General features: G+C 39.9%; 1 protein-coding gene across 2 annotated transcripts in view; it reads left to right on the forward strand.

Annotated features, from left to right (window-relative positions):
* The window catches only part of CCNY (cyclin Y), a 129,658-nt gene that overhangs the window by 69,987 nt on the left and 37,779 nt on the right, over positions 1 to 21,892 (forward strand). Inside the window, exons 2-3 of one of the 2 annotated variants that reach the window (XM_054191235.1) lie at positions 7,709 to 7,783; positions 13,540 to 13,574. In XM_054191235.1, the coding sequence (XP_054047210.1) occupies positions 7,709 to 7,783; positions 13,540 to 13,574 (110 nt within the window). The remainder of the gene's footprint in view (positions 1 to 7,708; positions 7,784 to 13,539; positions 13,575 to 21,892) is intronic. The other variant, XM_054191236.1, reaches the window with a different exon arrangement.

Here is a 21,892-nt window from a genome sequence, read left to right on the forward strand (position 1 = left end):
TAAATTCTTCATGTAATGTGGAAAAATTGCCTTTTCCTCTCTGTTTTCCTGAGGGGTGTGTGTGGAATGGGTATGTGTTTGCATATTTTTTTTCTTATCCTCTGCTAACCTATCTATCAATAAAACTTTTAAGCTTCATTTTTGTTACAGTTAAAGCAAAGACTAATAAATGCAGCACTACAATATATGAAAGACATTTAGGAGATGAACTTGAGAGGGAAAAGATTTATTAATTGCTAACTTTTCTGTTCTAAATACAAGGAGATGTTAAAAAAGAGACTTAGCATACCACGTTGTGTCAGCTGATCTAATTTGCTCTTGAGATGTGTCTAGTTGGGAGATACTGCTGTGAAAGGGAATGCAAATTGTGAAAAATGATAAAAACCTAACAATTCTGGGTGCAAACCTTGTTCAGCCTTGTTCTGTGAAAAGTTATATATCTGATTTTCCTTCTAGAAGAGAACATAAATACAGCTGTGTCTGTGAGAACCACCCTGTGTTGTTACTTGGCTGACTGGTGAGGAATGACTGCACAGAAATGAGCATTATTTGTCACAGAGGGCTCCTTTTATTGATGAACTATCTCTGTGCCTCCCTCGAAGACCGAGATCAGAGCAGAGCCTGGAACAGAGTCACCGCGTAATTGGAGCTTGCTGAGAAATGTCGTGCCCGTCGTTTGCTTGGAATGGTACGCAGAGAATACCATCGCTCCGGGGGAGCAAAGATCATATCCAAGTTTTTCCAGTGGCCTAGCCAAACCTGAAGGAGTTTGCCCTTCCAGCCAATAGCCTCTTGAAAGCCTTCCAATTTCCAACTTTCTTTTCTTCTCGTAATCACTGTTAAAAGGCACTGGAATGTCATCATTAACATTCATTCTTACAAGAATACTACAAGCGGTAGCACAGCTGAGAGGCATTTTCATTTGGGGTAGATTAGTTGCTGCTTACACAAGACATGAAGCACTCTAAAAAGGTACAGATAAATCTTGCGGTCTGATACTGATAAATCTTCATGCTGTGATTGTGTGATGTTTGAATGGCACAAGATGAAACTTCTAGTAGTGGATCTCACATCTTGAAAGCTTTATGTAAAAGCAGATGCAGTTATTGTTATTACCCGGTGAAATCAGCCTGTACAATTCAGTCTTATTTCGATTGGAAAGCTGTAAAAACTTCTGAACAGAAAGCATCCCAGGGCTTTGTTTATTTATTCATCCCAGTGAATTATTTTAGTCCCAGTGCTTGGCACATCCCACGTTTTAGAGACATTAATGCACAGGAGTCTCTAATGGAAACTTTAGTAGTAGATTTAGTCGCATGGTTTTCCAAATGTAAGATTGTATCGTGTCTCCATTGCATAAATCACGGTGATTTAAAATAAAGTTTAAGAAAATGGATAATAACGGTGAGAGATTGCTTTCTTCAGTCTTGTTTCTTTGCTCTCTCTTCTTTTTTAAAGTAATCTTTGGTTTATTGCTTCATTTGTCTAGAGACAGATGAGGGAGATCCTCTTGGCTGAGGTACCCATTTAACTCTTACCAACTCCTGAGGGAATTATAATAATATAATAATATTTAAGGGAATATTTTCATTATTGTACATTTAAACGGCTAATTGCTGTTAATCGAGGGGAGCAGCCCACCAGAGTAAAAGAGAAGCAGAAGAACATAAGGTGCAATGAGACTTTTGAAATGTATTTTATCAGTTTTTTCTAGGTTCTGTTGGGGAAACTTATTCTCTGGTCCGTGCCTGGAGAATGCCATTTCTCTTTCCCTTCCCGCAGATGACATCAGCTCATTCATAGGGGCTGGTACACTGAGAGCTTCACTCTTTCTGCCAGATGGAGAAATAACATCTCAGGTCCTGCTGGTACCATGGAGGTGGCCATTCTCCACCTGCATTAGGATGCTCTGAAAGCGCTGCCCTTGGCATCTTGGCAAAAGCCTGCCCCTTCCCTCGGATCACCTGAGCTTCCCTTTCCCTCTGCTCCCGTGGCGATTGTTTTCTCTTCCCTCTCAACAGGCTTCCTGGAAACATGTAGGGTTTAATCAAACATTGCTCTTTGCTTGCATTCCTTTAATTTTTTGATAAGCAACTTTGTGGTGTTTTTTGTTGTTTTCCACCCACCAGGCTATACCAGGCAGTTGCTCTGTAATGTCAGGTTGTGGGTGGGGAAGAGAAGGCAGAGAGGTTAACTAATTCCCATAGTGCCCATCAGCTGGAGTTTCCCCCGTGGCGTGCCCTGGACAGGTCTGTTCTTTTCTTACCTGAAGTTCCTTTAAATAGCTAAGAAATAGCTAAGAAAAAAAAATATCTTCTGTGAAGAAAAAACATGGATTGATTTCATTTTGAGGCCTATGATAGGTCACTGAGCTAATATGTGGCACTATCTCTTTCCTTACCGACAGTGGTGGTTGTGCAGTGGCAGCAATAGCCTGTGGTCCCAGGGGTGAAGGGAAGGAAGGAAAGTAATTTCACCAGGTTATTTCAGAACTGTTGAAGTCTAGAGCAAGTGTTTTACTCAGTTTAGACTTTGGCTCCTCATTGAATCAGCATCAGAGATTTGGCAGTGCACACTTAACCCAACTTTCATTGTTCAAAAGGAAGGAAATAACATCTTATTTTTCTGGTAAACACATTTTCAGACCTGCTCCCTGTGCCGCAGCCCACGTGCGCTGTTATAAAAGCAGCAACTGTGTTGGTTTTTCCTGTTTGTGTCACGGCAGAAGCTTTGATGCGTGTTGCTCAGAAGTTAATTGCCGCAGCACCCATCCTTCATCCTCTTGTGGTGCCTGTTTCTATCTCAGTGGACTCACGAGTTGAAGAAACTTTTTGTTTTGTTACGTTAAAATTTTGCCGTGAAAGATTTGGTCTCGTCCTTTTCTGTATTTATCTTGCATAATGTATTCTGACCACAAGTCTTAAAATGTAGCTCTTTCTGAAGAATTGCAGCAGAGTTAGGTGCAATTTTAGAAAGTTTACAGATGTGCCACTGGGATTTGCTGAGGGTTTGTGCTTAATAATTTAAATATTGCTATTTCTGAAGATTTTATAGAACTTAAGCTAGAAGCCCCTGGGATCATCTGGTCTGACCTGTGTATGAATCATAAGCCAGTAACTTGCATGTAGTTATTCTTAAATTGAGCCTAAGTACTCATGCTGGGCTAAAGCCTAGAGATGTCTGGCTGAAGCAATCTTCTATAAAGGGAAGACATCAAAATAAGTTGAGTTCCTTGGGTGTGGAGCTTCAGTGCCTAATTATCCTCTTTTTTTTTTTTTTTTTTTTTTTACCCAAGTTCATAATTAAGATGTTTCTGCTTTCACTTTCCACTTCTTCCATTGTGTTGTCTGCTAGGTTAGAGAGAGCTTTTAGTACTTAATTCTTTTCCTCCTGTGAAGGTACATGTGAACTACAGACACCTCCTAGTTTTCCTTTTTCAACAGCTAAATGGTTTGAACTCAGACTCTCGTTTGAAGGCATTTTCTGCAGTCTTCCAGTCATTCGTGTAGCTCACTTCTACACTGATCTGAACTTTATTCTTATCCTTTTAAAAAGTGCAAACTGAGGCTTTATTCAGTATTTTTGGTCTCAGTAATGGTTTTTAAGATCTTGCTTTAAGATTTAAAATCTTGCCTGGCCTTTTGCCCAAGTCTGAAACCAAACTGTTTTACAGTTCGCTTCTTTTTATGGTCATATATGAGTGCAGCTACTGTGGCTTGAGGAACTAAGTTTCTCACAGTGTACAGGCTGAATCTCATTGTGATCTTGTGGTTGTCTTAAACTTCACCGCAGTTACGTACCGAATAAAGTTATATGCAATATCTCATTATTTTTCTTGGAGAGAGAGTGAATTTATTTCAACATGATAAATCGGAATGCTCATTGTAACACCTGCTATTTTGGCATGCTGCTAAGCAAGGACGAGGATGCAGTCCTACGTGTATTTGCATATGTTTGTAACTCTGGTCTTGCCCAAATCCTCCAAAATGATATGAATTCTGTTAGGCACATGATCTTTTAGCTGAAGTGGTACCTGAGGCTGACTTTAGTTAACCAAACATTAGATTTGATTTAAATATACATCTATATAGATATAGATATATGCACGTGTATGTATACATGTATTTGTAGACACACACTTTTGGTTCCTGATCCTGAGAAGACAAAACCCCTGAAATTTTCACGAGGCATCACACTGTTTAGGTGTTTACAGAATGGGAGTTATGCTTTGCAAAACCTAACAGTTATTTAGAACAAAAAAAAAAAAAAAGAAAAAAAGAAAACCTGAACTTTGAACTATGAAAAGATACAAGAAAATATGAAAACATTCCACATCTGTTTAACTGGAAAGAACATCTACAGTGAAAGATTTTTGAGTTGGACTGTCTATGAGACAGTGACTTTTTCTTAAAAGTTGATTTTGGAGTGCAGGGTAACTGTTGTAAGAAGTACCCACTTTAAATCTTTTGTTTGTATGGTGAGTCACGGAGCAGACTGTTAGCAACGGAGAAGATTTTTGTGTAGATTTCAATAATTGAAATTCTGGCTCTCATTTTCCTCTCTTTTGAATAGCTGGTATGAGTTTAAATCTCTCTGTATTTTCAACTATTCCATTACAAAATGGTTAAGCCTTTCATATTGTGGCTGTTTTTCACAATACTTTTTGAATACTAGAAAGAACTACTGATAACACTAAAGCAGTATGAAAATATTACTTTATTTAGGATGGAGGTAACCTTTTGATGGATAATGTCCTTTGATGATGAGTTATAGCTTCATATATATATATATATATATAATTTGATCTCTTTCTCCTGTAACATGATTTCCAATGATAGAGTTGTAAGAATTTGTTGCCAGATTCAAAAAGGCATTTGTTTTTAAGTTGTACAATAAATTAAGACATCTAAGATCAACCAGAGACTGAAATCTTACTTGCGTGTTGTGAAACTTCATCCATTCTAATGCTCCTGTATGCCAGCAGTGGTGGCATGGAGTGGTGTGGTCCCACAGGTGGCCTGTGGGATGCTCCGATTTGCCTTATGCTTTTTCCTGGAGGAGCTGGGAGTGATCAAGTTGAAGGTACACACCAAAAAGTGCTTTCTTCTGCCTGTGAGCCTACGAGACCTATGCTGTTCCTCCAAAGGGAAGTGGGGAACCAGCCTCTCTCAGCAGCACTTGTCTTCTTCTGGCCACCTTATGCTGGGTAACCTGCCCTGGCAGGCCTTGCTGCTCTCCATACCCATGTTCTCCTCCTCTGATTTTTGTGCAGGCAGTTTGAGAAAGACGGATGTGTTTTATGGCTGCTGTTGCTGGGGAGGATGTGAGAGAAGGGATGTGGAGAGGACACGTGGTGCTTTGTGGTGTTCATTGGTGGGAAGGAGCCACGGCCACTGCCTGGCAGCAGGGAACTGCCTGTGCCAGGATGGTTCAGCATCCCTGGTCTGGCCTCTGCAGCTGCTGAGGCTGGGTTTTGCTGGCCTTCTTTCAGCTCCTGTCTGAAGAATAACAGTTTATCCGAGAGCCAGTGCTTTTTTGTAGTTCATGCTTTTTTTCAGAAAGACTTTAAGTCCTCTGTTAGTTTACTGCTTCTGCATAACAGCCTTTTAGAACACAGGGATCTTAAATAGTTGCAAGTTGACTGCAAGATGTGGCAATTGGTTTTCTTTTCTTTTTGGCCCTGCAAGCGGCCTGTAAGCCTGTACTCAGTTGCTATTACTCCCTGAGCAGATCATTTTCTGGGCCTGAAGGAAAGGAATGCTTGCCTGTTTGGGGCAGTGTTTTGTAAGTTGAATTCAGTTTCCTGTTGCCGGTCCTGTTCTGTTGACTGAATTTGCATTGCTGTACTTTAAAGATTTGTAGAAAGATTGTCTGTAGTGGTTGTTGGTTTTGTGTTTTTTGTTTTTGTTTTTTTTTTTTTTTTAAAAAGGGGACATTTTTTTGTTTATGGTGATGTATAGTGCTGTTTGATAAAAGATGATGAGGATGATAAAAGACAATATATTTTGTCATTGTAAAATGCTGATTGCTCTTTATGTAATGAATTGCATCTTGAATTCCATTTAATGGAAAAACTGTCCTGAAATGGAAAACAATCTACCAGCACCATCTGTCTCAATGGGTCATTCTTTTTTGCTTCTCTATGTCTATATAGGTGCAGAAAGTAACAGGAAAACATTCTCTCTAATTAACAGTCCTTTCAAGTCAGAACTTCTAGTAGTAAGATGACCTTCCTAGAATCTTCTCCAACCATGGCTGCAAACTGTGGTTTCCGGGAGAACCAAAGTTACTTTCCCTTGAAATTCTTAGATTTTTTTCTTTTTTTCGTTTGTGAGTTTGATAATAATAGTAAGCCCCCTTTCCAACCGAGGAATTGCTCTTCTGTGTTTCTGGGTTCTTCCTTGTAAGTAAGATCGTGTTTATTCCAGAAGTTATGTCCAGGTACCAGTTGGGTGTCAGGCTGCTCCTCTCATGGTCTGCAGAGTGCAGGAAGATGAAAAGGAAACCAGGAGAGCATAAAGGGGAAAAACACAAATACAAAGTACATTTGCAGAGAGGTCAGGAGAAAAAAGCAGGGAAATGGAAGACATAGTAAATTAGTAAATAAAAGGGAAAGGGAGAAGGGAGTATGCTGATGGATGGTGAAGGAACAGGGAAAGCTGTAGACAGGGGAACTTGACTTGTGGGCAAAAAGACTTTGTTTTGTTTTCATGAGACGTGGGGCTTAAATTCCAGTTTTGCTGAGCTTTCACAGAGCTATGAAAGGGGACTGAGAGAAATGTAGAAAGCCTGGGATAATCACAGAAGATAAACATATCAGTGCTCATGTGTAATCTCGCATAAATGCCTGCCTTAAGTACAAGAGAACGTCTATCTGGAGATCAAAAGAATGTAAGAGAACTAAGGTTGAGATAGCCACACTGGGAGAGCAAGAAAATGATAAAAAATTATGTGCTATTTTTAGGAGCACGCTTTCAAGTGGATGCAGGCATATAAGAGTTGTGACAAATTGGTAGTGGTGTGGAATTTGGGAGCAAGTAAATTCAATGGAATTTAGCCTTGATAGAGAAAATAGCATTCATAGAAGTTTGTATAAGCTGTGATAGATACGAGTCTTTAAGCTGGTAAATGTTTCTTAGGACTGGTTTGGTTTTGGTGTGTTTTTTGTTGTTACATCAAGGAATATGTTCATCTGCGAAGTTGTTTTGTAATCTTGACCATTTAAAACACTCCGGCCTAGGCATAATTTGTTTACATCAGCTGCAATATCTACTTTTTTTAATCACATCTAATGCTAGAAACCCATCTATCTACAAAGGGTTGCATATTTGTTTTATAATATTCAATTCTTCTATAATTGCACATAACAAGCTGTCTTCCTGTGCTTAGCAGTGGCTTTGGGGCATGGTGGGAAGAAACCAATGGTAAATTGGTAACTCCTGACTTCTTGTGTACAAAGTTTTCCAGCTGCTTTATCTGTTTTAATCCAAAAGCAGCCCTCAGAAAGAATCCCAAAGCTGTGTTGATGCAGATGACTGCTATGCCAAAAAGTGTGAAGAACGATAGAAAAGTGGGCCTCAAAGATGGATTTTGTTTTACAATAGCTGCTTCAGTATGTAAACTTGGTCTTATTAAAAAGAATGAAGAAATCTGTGTATACCATTGGATAATCATGGATGGTTTTATGCTGTTCTTTCTTTCATTACAGATTTGAACATGGAATTCAATCCATCAGATCATCCTCGGGCCAGTACGATATTTCTCAGTAAATCACAAACAGATGGTAGGTTACTGAATTTATTACAGTTATTTGCTATCACAGTTATTTCTAAACCCTTTGTTAGAATGCATGTGATAGTCTTTTAACATATAATTCCCCTCCCCAAAAAAGAGGCTTTTATAGGCATCATGTTAGAGTTGAAAGAAGTCACACCTTTAGTTAATTATTTTGTCAGATCAGTAGTAGAAGTTACAGGTTTGAGTCCTGTCGTATCCTGAAATTGCAAATTCCAAGTGATTGTTGTATCAGAACTACAAATATAGCTAAAACTTAATATCGTTATATTTTTAAAATATTTTCCCTAAATCAAAAATTTTCTGTGTAACTGTTGTTTTTTTTTTAAACTCTGAACATTAGGCCAAGCTTCTGGGAAATGTATGAGGACTATTTTCTTGAGAAAATGCCAGTTTACGTTAGCTAAGAAGACAGTCCAGAGCTTCCTCTGATATAGCTGATACTGTAAATGAGCTCAGTACTAGATTTTAATAACAAAACAAGTCCCATCCGACCCAAACATTCTCTCTTCTTCTCTTATTATGGATTTGATATGATCATGTATTTGTCTGGAGTGGTTTTTTTAATTCGTAGACAAAATCGTCCCTCTGGAATTACATCTGTTAATAGAAGCCACTTATTGTGGCTTTTCCATTCCCTGGACATGTATGACATGTTGTTTTAGAAGATGAATAATCGATGCAAAACACATTATTTTCTACCAAGGCTTTCAAAGTAGTTTCTACATTGTAATTCTGACTGTTCAGTATGAATTCTTTGTCCTTCGTTCTGCTGCCTATAAATGCCATTTTTGATTTACATAGTAACTTGCAGTGTCAAGCACATCACTTAAAAATAATATAGTTTTCACTTACTGTATATTTTTTGCTAGTTTTTGAGCATGACTAGAACAAAGAGGATATACATTTAGGCCCTAATTGAAGAGTTGATTATGTGAGTACATCTTTTGCCCTTCAGATTGTCCTCTGAATTCAGCCCTGGTTCTGTCAACGCCTTGTTATGTGGTTGTGGATTTGATTTACCATTCTAATCTGGTTTCCTAGTCTGTAAAATGAATATGATAATATTTCCGTAGTACATTGTGTTATGAAGATTGATGTCTGCTTTACGGTGTTTTTATAGTGTTTTGAGACTGTATAATCCCACATGGATGCTACCTGTTTCTTGTTACAGCTTGTTGAAAGAAAGGACAAAAAAAATCCCAAGTCCAACAACTAAAATTTTGACCTGATGATTATTCTTACTTGCAGTAATAGTGGTTAATTTATTGCAGTATGGAGTTAACTGTAAGCATTTTTTAAAATGACAGTCTCCACCAATGATAGAGTTGGTCTATGAAACTTTGTTCTAGTTTAAGTAATACGAAGAGTGAGAACAATGAATTTAGTGAAACATAGAAATGTTATCAACAGGAATGTAAGATCTGTTCAGCTATTCTTGATCATGGTGGAAAAAATCCAAAGGCTATTTTACTTGTACAAAATAAAAAGATTCTGCAAACATTTATCTGCTGATGTATTGCCAAGAACAATCCCATTCTGGTGGGACAACTCACAGTAGTAAGCATTTTGCTTGGCTGTACTTTGAGCCTGTTGTGGAATCAAGTGAGCTATAGGAGTTACCACACTATTCGAGGATGTTGCCTAGCACCAAAATGCAATAAAATGCTTTTTAAGGGGAAAATATAAGGGTTTTTTAGGGTGTTGTAGGGTTGTATTCTGACAGCCTGCTGTGAAGCCTAGGGACCCCCAAGACTTCTTAAGACAATGTAGAAGGGTAGAGCTGAGCTGGCAATGTTGAAAACACCTAATGTGGGCACGTAACTACCTCTCTCCATTACTTGTATAGTATTGAGCTGTCAAACCTTCCTGTTGACTGTAACTGAAAATATTTCTGTAGATAAGACCTGCAGACATTTAAAATACCCGTATTGGAGAGTTGAGGGTCATCAGGACTCAAGGTTTCATCCAGGATCTGGCTGTGACTCTTGAGTGTACATCACGTGTTTGTACAGTGGGAAGTGGCCGAGTCCATTGTTACCTGCTAGAGGGACTTGGCAACATTACCTTCAGGCAGTTCCACGTTTGGCTTTCTAGTAGCCCTGTACTCTTTCAGCCTCACTGGTAATCTTGTAGTACTGTCCTGGTGTGGGAGCTGTGCTTGAGCTGCTTCTGATCAACATGTGAGTGAAGAGCAACAAGCTGACTACCCCAAACCTAATGAGACAGGATCTGACATCTCTGGATATTATGTGGTCTGAATTTCCCATTGTTCTGTGAAGCTTGGATGCCAATACTAAGCACCTAAATATGGCCTCTCCCTCTTAGTCGGTAGTCTGAATGCATCCTTAGTTACCTGAGAGTTCAATGAATCTGTAGAAAAGTTGAAGACACAATAAATATTAATTCGATTCCTAACGAAAGTAGCTTTTCTAAATGTTTCCAGCTCTTTCTAGGTGCTGAATCTTACATGAATAATTCTCTCTGTTTAGAGAGCTAGTAAAAAATATCACTTTTTGTGTCTTTAACTTCTATGAGTGCTTTATGCAAGTTCTCCTTTGTTTGCTGAGTTTGGCCTGTAAGCAGGATGGTCTAGGTAACTGAAAAGCCGTGCACTATTTAGTGTGTGGTTGCGGTTAAGCCAGGGTTTCCAAACCTTAGCACGCCAATAATGTAACTTCCTTTCCTTAAAATAGCAAGAGAGCAACGGTTGCTACTTCAGGGTGCTGGTAATGGTCTTTCCAGTAAGTGGGTTACAGCTGTCCCCCTCTCCTAACTTACATGAGGCTTTACACATTCAACGTAATGGCTGAATTTTGGACTGTCAGTGCAATGATGGGCTTCAGACAAAGAGGGTTTAGGAATTGTATTTATATAGTGGATAGAAGTGAAGGAAACGGCACTTACTCTTTAATGTTAACTAAGACTGGTCTCCTGTCTCACATAAAACAAAAAGAAATTATTTTAAAACACCAAAAATGTGAGACATTTTTATTGATGTAATCCTCAAGGATTTTGTCTTCGATCCCGATATGGGTAACATTAAGATAGTCTAACAAATTGCACAGAGAAAGTTTCTATTACAGCTCAATGAAAAATACATACATGTATGTTTGTGCGTATTTCCTCACTCCCTTTTATTTCAGGATAATATATTTTCGTACTATCGTGAAAGTTCAACGGTAACAGTTGAAAGTGCCTGCAGAAATAGGAACAGGTCATTGGCCTTAAAATGAGGAAAACTTAGGCAATTTGGCAGCATCTCAGTCTCCACTTGAGAAGTTCCATTCCAGCTTCCAGTTCTTAAAATATTGGAAAGAAAGTAGAAGTGTAATTGTTTAAACTGACTCTAAATGGATTCAGCTTCATTTCGTCAAACCCCCATGCTTGAAAGCCAAAAGCCTGGAGTTGCAGTTAGGGCTTTATGCTACAAAATTATATTATATAATTAATTATATGTTATAATAGGGTCTGGTCTGCTGAGGACCATAGTGTGCTGTGTGAGCAGTGCAAAGCGTCTTTGAACTGACTGAAGCCAAGTAATGGAATGACCACTTCAGAGTCATTTTAGCTTGGCAGAAGTGGCCTTTTGCCTTGTGCAATACTTGTCTTTCCCTTGTTTAAACAGAGAGTTGTGATCACAAAAGAGAGCGGTTATAGGTTTCTGCTGTGCCTGATTCCCCGCTGGCATGGATTCTGGAAAGAGTTGAGCCTTACACTGGGCCTGAGGGACAAAAGCAGAGTTGCCTTTATGTAGTCCCTCACCAGAGCATCCAGGCTGACCGAATTTCTGTTCTATTGGGGGAAATAGGGTAAAGGAGGTCAACGTGGTGCTTGGAAGAATGTGCAGCACAAACAGTGCTTGAGCAGGGAGAAGTGAGGGGTGTGTCCAAATACATGGATATATTCTTCTGGAGAATGGAAATAGCAAATGGGAATGAGCTGCGAGTGTTCTTCCTGCTTTGGTAAATAGATGGTTGTACTTTCATGGGGAATTGAATAATGAATACAAGAGAAAATACAGAACAGAAGAACTAAGGTAGGGGGAAAATGGTGACTAAAATGGAATTTAGAGTGTATGTACAGGCTGTCTTTACAGGATTTTGTCCGCAAGATCTTTGTATGTGGTATAATTATTTGTGATTAAACCACTGTTAAATACTTAATTGTGTTCAAAATGTCACAGTTCATAGGTGTTAATTTTCAGTTATGTACTCTTATTAGGTTTACATGCAGCTTATCAGAATTGTTTACTGCCTGTACGCAATAGTAGACAAATGCAATACTAGACAAATACTTTGGCTATTCTTAAAAGTGAGTATCTACCATCGTTTTGTTGTTTCCCTTTAGATTACTTATGTCCCTTGTTGGTGATAAATGCAGTGTGTGGAACTTAAGTGTAGTGCAGTGTTTTAGCAGGATTTCAAGCAGTTTAACTATTTACTAGACGATCAGAATTTTCCTGCTGTTCCTGTTTAATTCTGTTTACAATGTCCGTAATCGTGGATCTGAGCATGTACTAAGTGACATGGCTAACATCTGTCATGTGTGATTCTCCTTTCTGCTCCCTGGGAGGAAAATTATGTAAGGATTTTTAAAAGTTTTTTCTTATTTTCTTTTCATTTTATGTCTGCATTAAACACAATTATTTCACGGTATTCACACATACAGCCTTGTTTATGTGAGATTGCTTGCTTATAAAAAATCACAAGTAATGGCTTCTCATCCAACAGGGAATGGACAGGCTATCCCACCATTATGAACACTCTTATTTTGCTAAGTGCATTGGGTTGCATAGCTTTTAAATCATGGTGCAACAAAGTGCATTTAATCACTTACAGCATGAAACCATTATTATTTTAATCCTGCAGTTTGATTTATGTATTAGTTGCCTCCAGACTTGTATCCTAAATGCTGTGGTATTTTCACTGGAACAGAGCTCCACAGGCTCTCTATGGGGTGAGTTAATTGGGAAAGTGCTTAAAAAAAATTAAATAGAGTATATTTAATCGGCTGTAATAAGTGTTTGCCTTACAATTAAGACTCTATACATCTATCTCCCTTGCTGTTGCTGTTTACTTTCTGAATATTTTGGCTAATTGTGGCTTTGACTTGCAACCCTTGCTTGTGGTGACTGGTTCATCCTCACCAAAGTAAAATATTTCCATTGTTATATCCGACACGAGTAACAGTTCCAGGCTCGCACCTGATCATTTATAGAAGGCAGTGGTGTAATGCATGTGGTTTCCAGGCTGCTCTATGGGAGTTGGTGCACAGTAAGCTATGATGAGAATTTGCTAACTCCATGGTGTAGCTAATTAGGTTTATACCTTTCATACCTGCAAGGTAGCATAGGCCACTTGGCAGCAAGGTACCTTGCACGAAGGCACTGGTGGCTCAGGAGTGCCCGCGCAGAGAACTGGTGAAGGATGGCTAATCCATTGCTAACTTGGACTGCAGCTTAATGCATATTAACTTTCCCATGCGGACCCAACGCCTGGTGAAGTACCCAACCGGATGAGAATTTTAATCCATTGCCACACTAGCGAGCATAAATGCCTCTATGCATACAGATATATGTTCCTTCTGTGTTTGATATATAAATATACTTGGTTAGTGCAAAAGCAATTATAACGTTGCACATAGATAGCCTCCTGTTCTTCTTTTTATTATAAATGGTATATAAGAAGCTTAATCGGGAAAAATAGTCATGTAATATTTCTATCATATTTTGTGTTTTTGCAGTGAGAGAAAAACGCAAGAGTCTCTATATAAACCACGTAAGTGAAAATGCCTCACTATGCAGCTTTCTCCTTGTTGTCTATATTATACAGTAAATAAGAGTTATCACACATGATTTCAATATTGGTGAGAGGGTGCTGATGCTTCCGATGTCTGTTCTGCATCAGGATCCAGAAGTATAGGTCTCGGCTGTTGAGTTAGTGGAACAGATCTGTTGGTTTGAAGACAATATCATGCTCACAACCAGTATATGTAGGTAACTGGTGTCTGGGACAAAGAGCTGCACACATCAGTACGATTTTTAAAATAATTACAAAAACTCTCAAAACTTTAAATTAAGTATGCAAGTTTGCTTTGGCAGAGAGCTGCAGCATTTGATATTTACACAGAAGTTCTGAAGTGCCCGACCAGTGTTGATGGAATGTAAAGTGGATCGACGTGTGGTACCTGCTGAGTATGCAGATGGGGTTTTGATACGCTTGTGTACCCTGGGCATTTTTCAGATCAGTTCTCCTCTGAATCAAATTCTGGGTGAAGCTGAGAGCAAATCCCCTGTAGCTTGCTTTGGGTACGGGACCAGGCTCTTTGCCCCAGTTGGTATTGTTTGTACTACTGAAGCACCGGGAACCAGAGCTGTTCCCAGTGTGTTACGCCTTATGCTCAAATATCTGGAGTCATGCCTCAGTAAAATTGAAGAGGGAAAGAACTAATTGTCTCCCAATGGTATTTGCCTTTAGGGTGAAATGGGGAGAAGTTCTCAAACTTTTCTCTATCTGGAAATATAGGCCATAATTTCATGAAGCATTTTCGGGCCGGTACAGCTGCTGAAAGAAGCAGGTGTGGTTTATAGCCTCTGCATTCCTCTGTGCTGGGGCGAACGTTTGTGCAGCTCCAGGTAAACTGGATTGGGGCAGGAACGCAGGTAGATCCCGCACGGTGAAAAGCTAAAATGGATCTGCTCCTAAATGTGATTCACTTCGGGACTTGCACCCGCAGAAAGGGAGGGAGGCAGGAATGAGCTGGGGAGTGGGGTGGGAGGGCAGGACCGCTTCATTTGTTGGCAGAACTGGTTTGTGCCGAGTGTTTCTGAAATTCCTGCCTGGCTTCAAATGCAAACTGAGATTTCAGTTTCCCAAGAGTTAAGCTTTTGAGAAGTTACGAGATACTGTGAGGCTTATAAAAGCCTTAAAGTTGGCCCCAATAGGTTAGCAGGTATTTTCAGTGCTTCTCACCTTCTGTTTGCCCGTAAAACATTTCCATTGTTTGCAGTGCATGTGAGGCTTGTTTGCAGTGCAGTTGTATTGTTATAAAATTACTTGTAAAGCTAATGCACTGGGTTCCTGTAAACTTAATAATGTGTGCTTGGTAACTTCCAGCGTGCTTTTTAGCCTCAAACTTGGAGGATTCAATGCAAAAAAAAAAAAAGAATACTTAGACACTGCAAAGCAAGTGTCTATTAACGGAGTTTCTGTGACAGTCCACCATGTGTCATAGATGAAATTCTCTCATGTCCTGAATCTCTCCATGTCACGTAAAAGATGTGTTCTGTGTTAGGTGGACTACAAGGGGATTCCTCTGGTGGAGTGAACAAAGATGACTATTACAAATGCAGCTGGAAGTACACTATTGCAAACCCTCGTATAAAATATTTTTAGGCAATGCTGGACTTGTTGCAGAAAAGGGAAGGGTGACCATGTCACTGAGAAGCTGTGTCGTGGGGAGCTCAGTGCAGCAGCTTATGCAGTTGATACCCTAAGCGCTATACCTCCTAATTCCTTTTTCTTTCAAGTATCATTCAAAGCACTGGCTAAGGGTGCAGCAACGTAAACTTCCCCCAGTAGTCTGGTTTACTGCTACCTTTAGTCTGACTTGTTTGTACTTATAAAGTACTTCTGAATTACAAAGCTAAAAATAGCTTTTATGAAGCTGAAGTCCTTACCATGGCGCCCTCTGTGTGTGTCCTTACAAGTCAGTGAAGTTTTTTAGCCAATACTCTTAGATAAGCTATATTTTCGAACAGGGCCTGTGGTATTGAAGTTGTTACTTGAGCACACCCGTGAGTAACACACCTCCTAAATATTCAGTCTGCTAAAGCTGACGCACAAACTGGTGATCATTTTTGAAGTGGTTGCTGTGGCCTTTGACTGGGAACTGTGTTTAGCTTTGTAGGCTGCAGAGAACCATCATAATTTTCCTAGACCACCTTTTCTGAAGAAATTTGAGGAAATAGTTAAATTTAACAATTGTATGTGACAAACTATGGGTGGTATTTACGTGGTAAGTGAATGTATGATATACCTTATTGGTTGATCAGTTCTTTTCCACCATTTTTCAGTGTGTGCGAAGTGCATTTCTGACAGGAGCTATTGCTACTCATCTTTTTCCTTGTTGATGTGAAGTTCTGGGTCCCCACATCTGCTCTGGAGGAAGCAAGCTATAGGACATAAATTTTGAAATGTTGTTTTGTCTTTCTTTAACAACTCCTCACCATAACGTAGCACTCTTCTCTTTTGTGGTTTTTCCATGACATCATCTTTTTTTTTTTTTCCTTTTCTAAGTCTTGTATACTTATTCTCCTCTTGTGACAAATAACCAAGACGAGCAACAAAATATTTTTATCCTTTTGTGCACTCTCTTATTGGTTATTTTGCAGGCAGAGTTGAACATCTCCCAAATGATCAGGCTGACTGACTAGCAAGAGAAGTATCAAGAACTGTTGTACTTTTTCTTCTTTAGACACTTGTCTAGTTCTGTGTAGTAATAGATGAGAACAGTAGTTTATACAGATACAGTTCCAAAATGTTATGTATGAAAAAAATAATGAATTAATATTGACTCTTTTTCATTTAAAAATGCACTTTCTCAGTATGATAGCAACACTCTTTTCCTTTCTTGCTTGCTCTTGTTTGTAGAATATTTTAATTGGCTGAATAGCTTCCTTTCATCCTCAAATACAAGTAGCGGGTTCCCGCTTTGATTTATTGCACTTTGTCGAGGGCTGGCAGTTGCCACGTTTCAGATTCACCTTGTCAGTGGGTGTGATGGAAGAAGGCAGCAGCTGTTCTTTTTTTTGGGGGTAGGGAAGGCCAGGGGCAAGGGCTGAAAGTGGGGGGTGACAGGGGTGCTAGGGAGAAGCTGTCATCTCTCAGTTTTCCCACAGAGCCCAGGGAGACAGACGACTGGACAGGTTGGAGATGGTGCTGGATCCTTTGCACAACTTCCAGCATCCTTGTCAGTGCTGGAAGTTACCTACCTGCAGCGCACCTGGAGTGTTTGCTTTCTGCCAGCCTATTTTAATTTCTAAGCAGTTGCAGCAGACTCTACTTCCCTTTCCCGTTGAACTGGCAGTTGTTTTTTGTTGCGGCTTTAATGCTGCTTCGGTGTGCACTTGTCTTTTCTTTTAATCTGCTTAGTCAAGCTGCTGAGGGGGATAAAGATGCAGACGGAGATAGAGGCGTTTCCTTTTTCAGAGAGGAAAGATTGCATCACTGTCTCTGCCTGTACAAGGAAAGCAAACAGGAAGACGTGTTTTATGTATTTTGGGGGGGTGGGTGGAGAAAAAGTGATTTTTTTTTATTATTATTGTTTGCAGTAGTTAGTTCTTTGTACTGGGTGATTATTTTTTTTTGCAGGGAAAAGGAGCAGGAAAGGGGAGGGAAAAGTTGTTTTCTCCATCAAGTTTTTCTAGCAATTTTCCCTTTCAGACAAGATGAAAATGCTCTGACAAAGTACTTTCTTCTCTTCTTGACAAGATATGCTCTTAAAATTGAATCTGTGTTTATGAGCAGTAATATCCAGTAAAAATAACAGATATTTTTTGAACATTGGAATATTTCTGAAGGAAAATAAAGGGAAGGAAAATGAAAGGAAGATAAAGGGAAATAATATCTCTCTTCTGCGTGTTTTTGTTTGTTTGTTTGTGTTTTTTTTTTATTCTGGAGATCTTTCATCAGCTTTGTAGCAACAGCTTCCTTTCAGCATCGTCTTGTTTAGGGATCTGGACATGACTTCCGCCTGTCTACTACCCAGCAACTGGATGTTCAAATCCCAGCACACTAATACTGTTTTTATCATTCCAAGTAGAAGAACTAAAATCTGTGTATAGACCAAAATTTTTTCAGCATCCTGGGGAAAAGTTCCTGGGCATCACTCATGTCAGAACCCCGGTCCCTGTAAGTGACCCCATAGTGATTCACATCAGGGGAAGCTTCTTCCCAGTGGCAGTCCTGCTGATGGGGACTAGCGGAGAACGGAGGGGTCTTTTGCTGTACATGGTGTGGCACGAGCAATTTCTGTGAGCCTTTTTGCATGCTTGAAATGATGTATGGTATTTGTTCCCGTGTAGCCCACAAATTTTCCTGTCAGAGTGGATAAAGAGACTCTTCCGCTTCCCTGTTGTAAAACTACTAGGCACGTGACTGGTAATCAAACACTTTCAGCTAGTGATTATAAGAGGTAAATATGGTGCATGCTGAAATGGGAACATAGTCTAAAAAGTGCTTTAATCCATGAAAAATGCAAAGCACAACATAAAATATGAAATGTTGTTTTTGTTAAGTGCCTAAGGCTGGCTGTTGTAGAGGTTTATAATTGCTATCCAGATTCCTTATGATATTTTAATTAACATTCCTTACTCAAAGAGAAGAACAAGATAAACAGGAAGATAGATTAGAGGCTTCTCAGGTGCTCTTGAAGCTCTCCTAGGGATTGCTTAATCTGGTCTTTGCTCCTCTCCATTGCAAGATCACATAAAAACAGGTCTAGAGGGGGCCTTTATAGCCCATCTGGCCCATCTAGCAGAGTCCTTATACTGATGCCATTCTGAACAGATGCTGTTTAAGATGCTTTTTCAGGCTTCCAATGAGTTAGAATCAACAGGTTTTCTTTAACAGTTTATTTAAATTTACCATTTGAAATGGTTTTTTCCAGTCTTTCAAGCCACTTCTTTTCCTGTCCTTCAGGGTGAAGAATTTTACCTCTACTGTCAGCCTCGAGGCAATAAGTTATATGAAGTGGCAAACTTTTGTAGGGGGAGAAACAAAAAATAACTTTTAAGGTGGAACGAGAGCACACGGGAGAGTTATTTTACAAGGCTGCTGTATAACACTTGCTGTGCTGGGAGCCTAGTAAAGTCCCTCTGGTCAAATTGCACAACACTAGCAATTATACGCTATGTAAATACAAGCCTTTGAGCTGCTTTTAGTGTTCAAAGAAATATTTAATCTTTTCAGGTTTGTAAAAGAGGGTGCTTTATCAGTGCTTAAGTGGGGCCTGTGTGTGCTGCAGAACAGTTTACCAGTGGTTGCTGAGCCCCCGGGAGCTCTGTGGTACGCTGATGTAATTTGCTATAGTTGACGTGAGTAAGGACAAGCTTTGAGGGCCGAAAACTTGCAAGTACAGATCTAGTCTAAGGCATCAGTTTTGGACGTCATCAAACACTGGCGACACTAATCAACTGAGGACAAGGTGGAGTCATGTCGTAGACTGATGAGGAACAATGTGTATTACTTAAATTACTTAAGAGTGGTTGGACTGGATCTTTTTTTTTAATTGTAGATGTTGGCAGAGAAAGGTAAGCGTACAGTGGTGCAGGTTCCTATAGCTTTTGTTCAGGTGAGTGTACCCGTATCTAGCCACGAAATGTAGACAATTGTGCTGTAGTATCAAATTATGCAAGATGAAGATGCAGCTTTGCAGAGCCGTGCAGAGAATTGTGTTGCCTGGCTTGCTTGATTCTGGAAGCACTTTGTTGACCTGTAAAATCATGTTCCTGCTGTGAAAAATGTTGTCAGAACTAAATCATGTCCTGAAGCAATGGAAGATCCACAAGATAGGAACCTCCCTTTTCCAAGTCAGAAGCAGTCTTGGTATTTGTGTTCACTGTTGTAATTTGGCTTCGCATGTACTTTTACATGCCAGTTTTGCCTATTAGCATTTTGGCCAGCCTCTACTGCCTGGAAGCTAATGTGCATGTCTCCACGAACGGGTGCAAGCAGGCCTCAGTTTTTCCATGGGGGGAAATACTGTTTAATAGTACCTCTTAAAATCATGCAATAACTTACACCTGGTTTGATGGAAGAAGAGACAGAGCTATCATTATTTAGGACAGAGGCTGCAAATTATCTTTTGACGGACAAGTGCAAAAGAACACTGAAAAAGACTAAAGCTCCTCTGCCAAACTGGAAGCTGGCTGGCTGAAGGCCAGTTCTGGTGCAAAAACTGTGTGGCTTCATTAGGAAAGCATTGCGCCCAAATGAACAAATCCTGCTGAGCAGGAGGGCAGAGTGCCATGCTGGTGTGGCTACAGAGCTGCCAGGACAGGGCTGGTGGGTACCCTTTCTGCTCCATTCTGAGTGCGGGGTTTGGTCAGTATGCACCTGTCCGTTAGGTGTTTCTACCCAAAACCATCCTGAAATGACTATTTTAACAAAGGAAATAGTAACACTCTACTACACTCTACTCTGCCCTTCTAATCCACTCTGGTGAGACCCCGCCTGGAGTAGTGCATCCAGCTCTGGAGTCCTCAGCACAAGAAGGACATGGACCTGTTGGAACGGGTCCAGGGGAGGGCCATGAAGATGATCAGAGGCTGGAGCACCTCTCCTGTGAGGACAGGCTGAGAGGGTTGGGGTTGTCCAGCCTGGAGAAGAGAAGGCTCCGAGGAGACCTTATAGCAGCCTTCCAGTACCTGAAGGGGGCCTACAGGAAAGATGGGGAGGGACTCTTGATCAGGGAGTGTAATGATAGGATGAGGGGTAACAGCCTCAAACTGAAAGAGAGTGGATTTAGATTAGGTATTAGGAAGAAATTCTTTACTGTGAGGGTGGTGAGGCACTGGAACTGTGGCTGCCCCATCCCTGGAGGTGTTCAAGGCCAGGCTGGATGGGGCTTTGGGCAACCTGGTCTAGTGGCAGGGGGGTTGGAACTAGATGATCTTTAAGGTCCCTTCCAACCTGAACCATTCTGTGATTCTATGAACACTTTCCCTTTCCCCACAAATTTAGGTTTAATTTCTGAGTGATGCTAAAATGAAGGCTGAGAGAAATTCATCCTTTTGTGTGTTCTCATTGTGAATTGGCTAGAAATTTGTTGTGATTCCTTTCATAGCAGGTACATAGAAGCAGTTCTGCAGAGCTTGTGTGATTTTGATGGCAAACTAAGCCATTCTATTTCTGATGAGATGTATTTTATGTAAGCTGCAAGTAAGTCATATTGTTCAAACATCTTAAAAGAAATGTGATTTGGAAAGTTGTAAAGTTTCAGGATGAAACTACGAGAAAAATAAAGGGGTGATATTTCCTTAGTACTAGCTCTGCAAGACAGAAGAACAGCTGTTTTTAAGAGCTAGAAACACCTGGCATTAAATTGAATCTTTATCTCTTAGAGCTTGCTCTGTGACACAGGTAAAAGCTTAGCAAGTTATGAAGCATTTTTTTCTGTTATACATCTTTTTTTGTAAAGAAAAAAATTCCACAAAACAGCTATTATGTGTTCATTGGAACCTATATTGCCAGTGTTTCTTAATGAACGTCTTTGGTTGAAATGAGAAAAATAACAACTGCTTCCGAAGTAAAGAGCTACGAATTCTCTCCACCAAAAGAAATCACAAAATGATAGAAGATAGTTCTAGAATTCATCTCAAGAGGCTGTTCAGTCTGGTTTCTTGCCTCAGAGAACCTAAGATATTCCTGGCATATGTTTGGTTTACCTCTTCTTTAAAACTTTCAATGATGGAGATTCTATCACTGCTTAAGTCACTCAAGCTATCCCTGCCATTAGAAAAAGGTGATAGTTTGGGGTGGGTATTTTTTTGCCATCTCTTCCTCTCATACTTCCATGTCCAATTTTAGTTTTCCCTAGTTCAATATAAGCCTGCTCTTTCTTATCCCATCCACAATGATCATGGAGAACAACATTCCCTTCTTTGGAACTCCCTTCAGCATGACTTAAGGCCAATATTGTTGCTCTGTTCCTGGAGAAAACCTCTCCAGTCTTTCAGTTTTTCCTTCTAAATTGGGATTTTCAAACCTCTGATTAATCTTGCTGCTCTTTCCTCCTGACTCTCTGAAATCAGTTCATCTTTCTTGAAATACAGTGGTCAAAACTGGACATAAAATTCCAGCTGAGCAGAGTGGAAGGGTGCTCTACCCTGTTGTATACATCATAACTCTATAAGTCCTCTATTATGTTTTCCTTTTTGAATAAGAGAGTCCTTTGCAAGTTAATGTCAGCTGCAAATCCAGCTAAAAATACCTTGATTCTGTTGTCAAAGTTTTGCTCAATATTTTACATCGAGTAGAGCAGACCTCTGTGGAATGTCCCTTACTTCAACCTTCCAATTTGAAAGTGATCCCTG

This window comes from Rissa tridactyla, chromosome 2, assembly GCF_028500815.1.
Source record: "Rissa tridactyla isolate bRisTri1 chromosome 2, bRisTri1.patW.cur.20221130, whole genome shotgun sequence".
In the NCBI taxonomy this organism is placed as follows: Eukaryota; Metazoa; Chordata; class Aves; order Charadriiformes; family Laridae; genus Rissa; species Rissa tridactyla.